At 42.6% G+C, this 12742-nt stretch overlaps 1 protein-coding gene across 1 annotated transcript in view; it reads right to left on the minus strand.

The window, feature by feature from the left end:
• The window catches only part of LOC140341684 (serine/threonine-protein phosphatase 4 regulatory subunit 4-like), a gene marked incomplete in the record, with an annotated part of 42151 nt that overhangs the window by 27317 nt on the left and 2092 nt on the right, over window positions 1-12742 (minus strand). Inside the window, 1 exon segment of the mRNA XM_072427539.1 lies at window positions 9104-9177. Coding sequence (XP_072283640.1) covers window positions 9104-9177 — 74 coding nt within the window.

Here is a 12742-nt window from a genome sequence, read left to right on the forward strand (position 1 = left end):
GGGGGTTTACAGGTACTTCACCCTCTGGAAAGGTCCAATGGCTGCAGCAGGAAGGAAGAAATGAAGCGGTTATGGTTCAGGGGCTGTAGAAAGTATAGGTAGGTATAGAAATCTTGGCTCTGGTGTTCCATCCGCTGCCAGTCTGCACACAAAGGTCTCCTAATGGGATAGGCAGCATGGTGGCTCAGTGGTTAGCACTCCGGCCTTTGCAGCTCTGGGTCCAAATTTAGATTTGGAATTCTGATAACAGAGGCGTGCAGTCTTTTTCTCTCATTTTTATTTTTGATGTCTGTGGTTTGTACCAATCAATATTTGATGAGTCTGAGACCCAACCTTTATGTTTGTTGGATAACTTCAAGTGATGATAGAAATCTATGAAAACTATATTGTAGTTTACTAGTTGTAAGATGTGTTGGATGCTTTAGGATTCCTTTCCAAGCTTTTCCCTTTATTTTCTTCTGGTGATCCAGTGAATAACACAAGTCATGTCCTTGGCTACATTTACTTCTCCAGTGCATTTATGGAGTTAGCTATAGTTGTCACCCAGGCTGGACTTCCAACAAGGGGAATAGATGAGATTTGTACTTTGCAGGATTACTTTTGCTTCCGAAGAAGTGACAGGCATTTGGGCACAATTACACAAACATTCAGCTAGGGTAATTGGCTTCCCCCATAAATTACCCTTAGACTATATTAAGGACGGATAACTTTGGGGGGGGCATTGGATTGTGAGCTTCTCTGAGGGACAGCTAGTCACATGCCAATGGACTTTGTACAGCGCTGAGTAATACGTCAGCGCTATATAAATACCATGTAATAATAATAATAATAATATTGCACAGCTAATGACACCCTAACACAAGCTCTGTGCATTGTAATGGCCACTTTTATTATCTGACAATTGTCACCCTATAACAAGAAGTGGCCGAATATCGATATTTATGGCAGGAGCACCAATAATTATTTTATTGAAAATTGCAAATAAAAAAAACAACAATATTAGAAAAGATATTAAAATAGTAAATTGAACATAGAACTTTATAACCATTGGAAAATGAAATCTTTCCTGCGATGAAGCCACAAGTCACACGTAGCTATAAAATGTATGAGCGTGCCGTAGATTATCGTCTGATTGTTTCTAAATGAAAAATAAAGCGTCATTTGTGAAGGCCAGGAGGTAAATCACGCTCAGTGTAAACATGAGGACGAGGTGACAAGGGCAGGATCCGTCCATTCACAAAGTCAGCTGCCCTCCATGACAGGGCCGGCGCTCGTCAAACACTCACAAACATTTCTGCAAATAGCTGACTTATTATGTGAAGAACAATGGGCCCGTAGTAAGCCGTGCTGGTCACTGTGTGTAAACAAAAAAACATCTCCTTGGGAACAAGGCACTTCAATGCAACCAGCGTGCTGCGCGGTGACCTGGATGTGGGCTGTGCTGCTCGGTACCTCCATGGCAATAGCAGGGAAATTAGGGTCCATGTATACCAAGGGGGAGAAATGGGTTCATGTTATTGCTGAAATGACTAATTCATGCCAATTAGCTCCAAAATAGAAGCACCCAAAGACTGGCAACAGACACCGATGACTTCCAATCATACAATTGTGCAACTAGAATTACTGGTGACCAATCACGTAATTTATATCACATGGGGGAAGAATTACTAAAAAAAAGTGCATATTCCCATCAATTAGCCTGACATAGGCAGAGGACTCTAACTTTCCATCGTGGCACCACAATCATGAGACTAGGAAGCCTACCCTTCTTGTGCTTCCCTGCGGTGACTTATTTACCAATCTATGGGAGAAGAACACATAGGTGGCCATTAGCACTCCATAGGCTCTGGAATACATCATTGAGAGAGTTTTCCCCAAGAGGATCCACATGAGTGCTGTACTTCTATTGCTTTTATTGTGCTATATATTTTAATGAGTGATTTTTTGAATAAAGCTGTATTTTGATTTTATATTCTTGTATAAAACCATTTTTATGCTCTTGGATCTTAAAAGTCCCAATAATTGATGGCTACCCTGAGGGGAACCTTTTACGTTTTGTATATTTCCTTCTATTATCTAATCAAGGTTTTTCCGATTTGTGTTCCAAGTGAATGTGATTTTTGCATGATTGGAATATTCACACAATTTGATACTCATTTAATAAATTAGCCTGCAATATTATTTGTTAAAAGTAGTGGTAAACCTCCCAAACAAGAATTGGCATTCCTTGTATTATTCTCAGTGCTGCTGACCTCCTGCAGCATCTTTGAAGCCACCCAGGCTGTGTAGACACATCAGATAATGGTCGCCGGAGACATCTAGGGTGAGAATCTGTGTGTACAGCATTTGCTGCAGGGGATCAATGAACAATAATCCAGAATGACTGCAATGCACGGTAATGGAGGAGAGCACAGCAGGGTGCCGCTCCCTCATCCTCCTGCGTCCACTCTCAATAGAACAGAACAGGAGTTGTGTGTACAGAGCTCGTTCATCTGTCACCAGAAATCATAGTGAAAGATCATTTCCAGCAACACAAATCTTAAAGCAGAACTAAACTAAAAATAAAAAAAATCACACTTACTTTTAATCCCACAGATCCCTCGATGTCGCTGGTCCTTCCCACGATGCGGTCGTCTTGGAATTCCTCTTCCTTCGGATGCCGCCATTTTCTGCCTTTTCTTCCGTCTTCTTGCTACGTCACCCTGTGCAGTGTGAGATTGGCAGCGATCTCGCTGCGCATGCGTGAGATTGGCATCTCTTTCCCCTTGGTGAAAAAAATGCCATGATCTCGGGCATGCGCAGAAGGAGCGGCCAGAGCCTCCCAGGGTGCAACATTTGTACTTTATTAGGAAGGGTTGTCTACGCTTCTATGCAAAGTAAGAACGTTGGGTTTAGGTACGCTTTAAATCTCTACATAGCCCAGCGATAGCCAGATGGCATTTTTCAGGGCAAGTTCCCTAATGGTGACAACACTGGACCATGTCTGTGAGAGGTACAAATATTCTGGCTACACTTCATGCACTCTTGCTTGCTGCATGTGTGGCAATGGATATGTTAATGCAACATGCTCAAAGCATTCTTTATAATTGCACCAGGTTTCCTTCCTAAAATTCCAACATGCTGCACTGGAAATAAAGCAAAGCAGCAGCAACCTTGGAGAGGGGTGGCAACGGGTTTGATTTATTAAAGCTCCCCAAGGCTGGAAAGAATACACTTTCATTAGTGGACCTGAGTGGATTTCAGCTTTTCTGGATCACCCCGGTTCACTGAAGAAAATGTATCCTCTCTTGCCTTGGAGAGCTTTAATAAATCAGCACCAATGTGTCCAAACAACCTGCATTTAGAATCTTCTAAGGCAGGTATGTGAAGCGGCACTTACCATACTAAGGGCCAAGCAAAGTAGCTGATTTATTTCTTGCTCACCTCAATAGCCCATGACAACATAAGTGCTTTTAGCAGCTTAAAGCCCAACTAAAGCCAGAATTGCACAAGGAAAGTTCTCAGAGCAATCATGATGACTGATGTAAGTATCCCCTTTAGAATAGAACCTTTTATATAAAAGAACCCCACTGTGCAGTTGTGCAGCTATAGGACCTTTCCTGCTTTTTAGTTTTCTAGGTTTAAGGCCCAGCAATTGCTGAATACATCTGAGACTACAACACCTGTCCCTCCTTATGTGGACACAAGGTAATGTACATACCACTCACCCCCTCCCCCACAGGTTGCATCTAAAGAGGAAATAAGGTGTAGTGCAGTGTGCAAGCACATAAGAAGTTCTTTCTATCATGTTGCTTCTATATGCTGTTAGAATTTGCCATTTTTGGATTTAGATGGTAATCATGGTACTGAAATCTCTAGCGATGAATCTCTAGGAGCAGGAGGAATAATGAAGCATGTAATGTTTAGTCTCACTTATTCACTCAATGTTCTAATCATGTGATCTAAACCCCAGCACTGCATGCTACATGCGTTTCCTAATTCACAGGGAGCCACTGGTTCCATCTGCTTAGCAAGCTGGAATTATTCTCCAGTGATTTGAGATGCTGGATTGAGTTAGAAATCTCTTTTGTAGCATTTGCCTGGGGTGAGCAAGCGTTTGTAGCATTTTAGCTATGGGGTAAAGCCAGGTAAACCCCCCACATCATATACTGGCAGCTGCCAATACCAAACCAATGATATGGGGACGGAAACATTCAATGCCTTATACAGCCCTGTACAGACGTCAGATTTCTGTCCCAGGAAACAATCCAATCATTTTCGGTGACTGGAGAAAGAAGGAGCACTAAACACACAGGGCTATGGACGGGGAGCAAGCAGCACCCCACTGTGCTCTACTACATTGGAATGTACAGACGTTGTCCCCACTTGGCGATTTGATGAACGATCACGGGGGACCACTGTACACATTCTAGATCTTGTTTCTGTGAAAAGTCAGCATGTAGTGTAGCTTTAGATCTGATTTGTTTCTGCCGCAGTTAAAGCGGAAAGAAAGCCGGGTGACTCACCTGTCCACAGACCATTGAAAGGAGCCACCATTTTTCTTCTCTTCCTCTTCCCAAGGACGATCTCCGGCCATCCTGATTGGCCAGGGATGACGTAACCTGTGTGGGGTCCCTTGCACTCGCTTTGCATCTACAGCTCAGCTTTGTTGTCAGGAACCAGCAGCGATCAGAATATTGCAGAAGGGACATTGTCCCTTTCTGAAATAATTTAGGAGGGACAGCTACCGGTCTTGTCCTTTCCCTACTCTTTAACTGGGCATTGCAAGGAGAAGCAGCAGACTCATAACTTTATCTTTCCTATTACCATGTTCCTTGTTCAGAAAATGAGACTGCAGAAAAACTGTTTGACTTTTTAAGCTGCTTCTTCCTCAGCCAGTATAAGCTTTGCTTTACTTAAATCTGTATTTTCAATAAAATATTCCCAGCCTGCAATGATCCCAACAGAAGCTCAGCCATTGCCTGGTGTGGTCAGATATCCGAATATACGGAATAAAATACAAATCCCTGCCCAATATCTCCGGGGAATGTCTATAAAACACACAACGTCTGTAACATTCCAAGCGTTTCGTGCACTGACTGATCTAAAAATATCGTTCTTTGCATCTTCATACATATTATCTAAAAATGTAAAAAAGCTGTTTCCATGCAACAGGAGGTTGAAGTGTTTAATAATCCCCGGATAAGGCCGACCCGCTGCTTTGTCACATTTACCGGTTTCAGCACTAAAAGTGAGTAATGGAGCACTAAAACTGACAGAGGAGGAAGCGGCATGTGCTGATTGTGTTACAGCACATAATGTGAGGGGTGTAATGTCACTCACACGTATTCACATTCACCCACCAGTGTGTTCATCTTTCCAGCACCATCTGACTATATAATGATTCGGTGAAAACTACCACCATAGCTGCTAAATTTAATGCCCAGGTGCGCCACAGCCAGGACCAGTTCTGGGGGAAAATGCCCACCTTCTTCATTGCTAGAATGGCAGGTGGTGCAAGGAGCTGGATTGCTGTTCAATTATGGCCCAGGGTCCCTTTTTGACCAAAACCGTCCCCCACTATTGTGTACACCATATCCAGGACTGGTTTTGGGGGGAGGGGGGTAAACTTGGCGATTGCCTAGGCTGCCCACCTTCTTCAGGGCCCTAACTGACACAATGGCAGGAGGTGCAGGGAGCTGAATTGCTGGGAATTTGTGGACACAAACATATTTTTTCTTCAAAATCATGCCCAACCATTCCATCCCCACTTCCAGGCCAGAAATTGAGAATGGCCCTGGAAATGGAATGAAATACCTGGCCCACCCATTCCTTCCAGGACACCATGGGCCTGGATCCCTAATAGGTCCGCAGGTGACACAATTACATATGGGCCTATCCAGGCCCTTTAATCCTTTTTTTCAGGTGAAGTTGAGGTAAATGATGCCAAATCCCCTCTGAATCTGGCATCACATCTTTCCTTCCTACAGAAGCCATAGGAATCCATTCAGCTCCTCATACTTTGTTGCAGCTTTCTAATGCAATCCCGTCACTAGGTCCTATTTTTCTATCATCTTCGTCTTTTTTCTCTAGTGGTTAAGCTTCATGGACTTTTTTCAGCTTGACTTGGTATGAAGCTATATAACTAGGTAACTACCGGTATATATTTTACACAAACTCTCCTGTGCCCCGGTATTGTGACTTAGCTTTTCAGCAACATCCGGAAAACAGCTGGGTGAGTACTGAAAAGTGCCGGGTGGTGCACCCAGCTAAAAGGATCCGGGGAGATCACTGGACTTGATGCTACATTTTCACAATCACCAACAATCTGTATGAATTTCAGCATTTCTGGGGGCGGGGAGGTGACCTAGCTGTGTTACATACCTGCAGCAGACACATCTCAGGTCACAAGGCTGGCTGTAGGTTTTTGTACATCTCAGAGCTGGATGGACAGAATTCTGGAAAGTCTTCTAATCATCATTCTGATCCGGGCAACTATTTCTATCTCTTCCATACCAGGGCCCATGAAATCTATTTTTTTCTGCCTGAATACAATTACCTATACCTAATTCTCATTTTATAAAACCATAAATGAACTGTGCTTACAGCGTATGTCAAGGCAAAAACAATTCAGTATATCTCTGCAATACATTTCCCCATATTTTATCCTTTAATAACCTGGAGAGCACAGAAAATACCTGCTGATGTTCTAGAAATGCACTCAGCTACTAAGAAAAGTGAATAAAAGGTTCTGCAGGAAGAGGCCCGTTTCTCTCACCAATGACTCATCCACCTATCTAGGAGAACATATTTTAGTTTTGTTCATAACTTGGTTATTTGTGACTTGAGGAACACAGAAGCATTTCGGAAGAAGAGAATGAAGTGAAGATGTGTTGGAACTTCAAAAGGAAATTGTCAGCTTCTATCTGCAGGTTTTCACAGAACCATTCTCACCCTCAGTCCCTTGACTAAGCTCACACCAGGTGTGGAATGTAACATTACTCTCTTTGTTTTTTTACATTTTTTGTGCAAACGTACTCCAAAATGTAGGCAATCATTTACAAATTGCTGCCATAAAGCTGCTTCTATTCGCCCAGAGCAGTCACCAAACTTTCTGTGCATGGCACACGTTCATACAACGCTCACAACTCCACCTGCAGCTGCTCTACATTTCCCATAATCCTTAGCACCACAAAAGCCAAGCACATGCATGCACAGCATTGAGTTTCACCTGTCTCCGCCCACAGCTGTTTTTAGGGCCACTGACGACCAATCCCTGGATGAGAAGCTGGGGATTGGTTTATTTTCTGGGCTTTAGTTCTACCTGTGGGTGTTGGTGCTCAGAGCGCTGTCATGTCGGGCTGCAATCTTGGCTGAAAGTGAGCTGATACGGCTTTGTTCACACAAGTTTGTCATTTAGCTGCAACACAGCCAGAAACCTCAGCATTTTCCCAATGTTATTCCATTGTTTTTACAATAATCACGCCAATGTGCACATACCAGCTAATGGGGAGGGGACTTTCTATTAACTAAAGGATTCAATGTAATTTCCTGTCTGCTGTACCACTAAACAATCGCCAAAAAGAGCTGAAATGGTTCAAAACGTTTACTGACAAAATGATTCATGTGACTCAATCAATACCTGTGATACTAAACGCATCATACAAACGCTGATACCACCACTCATGTAAATCTCTCTGGCATTCCTTTTGACTTGCCTTGGCCTAGGCGACGCAGGAAAACCTGCATTCAGCCGCTCATGTAAACTAAGGGTGGCTACATAGGGCTCCAGGGGCCTCTTTCAGGCAACGTAGCCACTCATAGCAGAAACAGATTACAGAAACCTGGAAGAGGAATTACAGAAAACCCCCAGGCTGGGAGCAGAATTCAATCATCACAATGGTGGAAGACGTCTATCTGGCCGATCCTGCGCCGTGCACCCCCGCAGTATGTCACACCAGGGAGATGAAGAAATAAGTTGTCTGCCCTACGGATTGCGGGATCCCCTGCTTCCCTATAGCCGTGCAGCCTGAGATGAACCTTCTCAGCATCCCGGCTTTGTCCTTACCCTTGGATACCTCATTTGGTGGACTGATTACCTGTGTATGCCCTCGGCTCTGTATCCTGGACTTGTCTCTGCTGGAATCCTTGCATTATCTCTGGGCCCCTGGCCCAGCCCTTCCCCAGACGCCATCCTTTGTGTACAGAAGTCCTGGGAGCACCCAAGTGCTGGGACGGTGCAACTAGCCTTCCAAGGCTGAGCGGTTATAGGTGAAGAGTGCGGCGTTATATTGGGGGACTGGCGTCTGCCGAATGCTGGACCAGGACCAAACCCACAATAAGCAGAAGCATTGCCGCTGTATTTCATTTTTAACAAAAGGACTCCATAACTCTTTAATTTACTAGCAGAACTTACCTATAAATGGCAACAAGCCACAGCAGTTCCACAAACTAGTAAAACAAAATTAAATATCATCAAACAAAGGCATTCATTGGCTGAATTGGACCAAAATATCTTCTTTATACCATGCATTAGCGCAAACACGACAAAACGCCATCGGTCTATCGTAAAACTTGGCATGGGAAGTTATATACGGGGAAGAAATGACACATGTAAAATTTAGTATTCATTTACAACCAGATATTTAAAGCACCCAGAGACCATATGGGGTTTACTCCTAAACGACCAATATTAAGGTTGCAGTTGCCTTGGTAACCGGGTTCTTCAACATTGAGGTAAATATCATTTGTTTTTGGGTTTTTTACAAGCAAATTTTTAAAAATTTCCTAGCAAAGAACGGTTCACCTGAAAGACGGAAGCAATCTTTTATGTCATCATCAGCAAATAAAGCCGTTGCTTAGCCAGTGATGCCAGTATTGCTTTGAGTTGTTTCTTTCATAAAAACGAAAAATACCAACATTTCCCCAGGAGACAAAAACGGGAAGTGAATCAGAGCGTGTGCATGGAGCAATTACAAATAGAATAGATAAATCAGAATCTGCAAAGGGGAAATCCTCCAGCAGAGACTTGTATTTCCCCAGCATGCAGCGAGTGCACCACAGTCTATGTTTGCTGCATTATGCATTGTCAATCTAAGAGGTGAACAAAACCAATCGGCCTTACCTGAGAAGATAAACCGCTCTTTCAATGTCATTGAGGTCTTCATCAACCGTTAATCTCTCGATTTCCTCCGGCGTCTGAAAAATACAGAAGAGGTATCAGTGATAGAGGAATACATTTTAGATGAATATTCAATTTGTTGTCACAAAAAAAAGGGTTTTAGCAGTTCAGAAACATTCAATTTCACAAATTAAAGCAGAATTAGGCCTAATGTATACTCACCTGTCACCATTTCATTGGGTTGAATCTTTCAGGTCAACTTGTTTTTTTCGTGACAGTGATTGATTTACAACTGGTAAATGTTGGGTGAAAGGCACATTCACTACTTTATGAATGCACCCCTGTGTGTTCTATGTATTTGGTTGGTTATCACTTTTATTTTTTTATTTTACCCTCTTACTATTTTTCTTTCTGTGAATAAAAGTAAAATGAAGAGGCTGATAGGGGGCCATTTTTGGGACAGGTCCAGGACAGCTGAGAACCATCAGGAGTCATTAAACCTTTTGCACCCTTGAGATCCACTAAAAAAATCCACTAAAGTCCTCGTGGACTCTAATGTGTTTTATACAATTGAATTTTTTTCTTTAAATCCCTGGGTTTTCACCCAGTGTTCTCCCCGGCCCCTTTTAGCTGGGTGCACCACCCGGCACTTTCCAGTGACCACCCAAAAACAGCCGTTGGGTCACAATACAGGGGCCACCACCCGCCTACAGCTTCTTTTCACCAAGTTTTAAAAAATTCCTGGTTGGACACTGCTACTGATTGGTTGGCTTCATCTCAAATATTAACCCTGTATTGCTCAGTGATCTCTGTACAGCACTGCGGTATGTGTCAGAGATCTATAAATGTTTAATATTAGTAAGCAACTGTGATGAGATCATTAGAGTGTCAGCTCCTCTGGTGCAGTAACTAATGTGAATATCTCATTATTCTTTGTACAGCACTGTGGTATATGTCAGAGATCTATAAATGTGTAAAGTGTGTGACTGTGGGGGACATTACATTGTACATTTTGTTTTTGTTAAAGACTTTGCTAACACATAAAAATATAATATATAAAAAAATGAATATAACGCCAAACTCAAACATAAATGTCTCAAAACATAAACAAAGCTAACATGAACAAATACTAAGTACAGCATCACCATGTTAAAATCTAAAGAGCGTACAAATGAAGAAAGCCGCTCACCCTGGGAAAAGAAGAACTTATGTTCCTATTCGGCCTCATCCAGCTCCCCCCTCCGTCCTCCCCATCCCTAGACCCCATTGTTTCCCACCCTGTGCACAATATGATTCACCTCCACAGAAAGGGTTTTTACTGACAAGTTGGGATAAATGTACGGAATGTAGTACAGGACCACCGCACCAACTACAAAAGCTGTATGAAAACTGTGATCAGTCTTTAATGCTGCATATACCCCCTAAATCATGGGACTGAGACAGGAAATACCAAGAACCCTCCCAGCCTTCTGTAAATGTCCATGGTGGCTTCTATTCCCCGAAATTACAGTTACAAAGCTGGACATTGGCAACTACTCCCCCAATCCACCCCTCCAGAGTTTACTAAATATGCCCCTCCTAGAGGGATTTTGAATATCCTTCACCGTGAACTGCAGATAATAGAGTGTCAGCTCCTCTGTACAGAGAATGATGCATTGACTCAATATTCTCTGTACAGCACTGTGGTATATGTCAGAGCTATATAAATGTATAATAATAGTGTGTGACTGTGAGGGGGACATTAGAGTGTCAGCTCCTCTGTACAGAGACTGATGGGACTGGCTCAGTGTTCTCTGTACAGCACTGTATATGTCAGAGCTATATCATGTGATGGAACATTGGAGAGTAAGCTCCTTTGGTACAATGTGAGTTGATTGTTCTTTCTAAGAGGCAGTGGGAAAGTTTCAGTTCCATGTTAACAACTAAAATAAATGAGCTGATGTCAGTGTATGCAAAGCAGTGAACGGTGTGAATGTTGGGTGTATTTAGTGTCTAGTGTTTCCTGCTTTTCAGACAATAGTTTCTATTTCTATACCGGGGATCATCTATGATGCAGATATTAAATCTTTCTTTGCAGACACAATTACGATATGGGCCTAAAGACTGACGTACAAGTACCGGATCAATACAAGGTGCCGGTATATATGACAGCCCGGGTCCGGTGCTCTTAGCTGATTAAATTATTTCTCCATTGGAATTGGATGTTAAATAAAATTAAAGTGAAGACATAATGAATTGTCACAGTGAATACACTGTGGGGGAGGTGATACGGTGTAATGTAAAAATCTCATTCAGTATCCCAACTGCAGGTTGTTCATTTCATGCAGAACTCATAATAATAATAATAATAATAATAATAATAAATCATTGCATTGCTTATACACAGCACAAAGCATTGCAACACACACATATATATAAGAGCTTGTTGGATATTAGGGAGTTACTCCCCTTCCACAGCTGCCATCTTCTAGGAAAGCTTTCCACAAGCTTTTATAATGTAAAAGTCAGATTGTCATGATTTTGCTTCACTTCCTGTCACAAACATGCAATGGGAGGTGAGATGAAACTTCTAAAAAAGTGGAGAAAAGTGAGCAGAACACATGGTTACATTTGTATGACTAATCCTAATTTATTTTAGTTTATTTGCTACATTTTTGCATTATGTGTTATACTTATACTATAATTCTAATATAATATTATTTGCTGTGACTCATCAGGTTTGTGCAGATTGCTTGTTACCATTGCACTTGTATGACTCATCCAGCTTGTTTGTGTACAGTGTGGTCCAGGTATAGCAGGGGCCCCCAGGACTTTCCGAGTAAAGGGCCAGCTTACCGTCCTTTGGAGGAATAGACTGTCCCCAGTTAGGAAGTAAAATGCCCCAGCATCAGTGGGATGGAACAATGCCCCAGACGTGGTGGTCTGTGGGAGAAAAAACTGGCCTTGAGCCTGTGGGGGGAATCACAGTGCTCCATTTCTGGCATCACTGAAACTGATTGGGAAGATTATTGCCCCATCATTTGTGCCCTTTGCAGAAGTTCCCCATCATAGCTGTTAGTAGGAGGAGTGATGCTTAATGTTTGTGTAAGCTGGAGTACTTGTGTCCCATCATTGGCATCAGTGAAGAATAATGCCCGCTTCATTGGTATCATTAGGAACCACATCATCCTTGGTATGACTGGGAGAAACAGTGCCCAATCATTGGTATCATTAGGGTGAATAGTGCCCCATCATTGGTATCATTAGGGTGAATAATGCCCCATCATTGGTATCATTAGGAACCACATCATCCTTGGTATGACTGGGAGAAACAGTGCCCAATCATTGGTATCATTGGGGTGAATAGTGCCCCATCATTGGAATCATTGGGGTGAATAGTGCCCCATCATTGGATTAATTAGGGTGAATGGTGCCCCATCATTGGTATCATTAGGGTGAATAGTGCCTAATCATTGGTATCATTGGGGTGAATAGTGCCCCATGATTGGTATCATTAGGATGAATAGTGCCCCATGATTGGTATCATTAGGGTGAATGGTGCCCAATCATTGGTATCATTAGGGTGAATAGTGCCCCATCATTGGTATCATTAGGGTGAATGGCGCCCCATCATTGGAATCACTGGGGTGAATAGTGCCCCAT

This window comes from Pyxicephalus adspersus, chromosome 12, assembly GCF_032062135.1.
Source record: "Pyxicephalus adspersus chromosome 12, UCB_Pads_2.0, whole genome shotgun sequence".
Taxonomy (NCBI): Eukaryota; Metazoa; Chordata; class Amphibia; order Anura; family Pyxicephalidae; genus Pyxicephalus; species Pyxicephalus adspersus.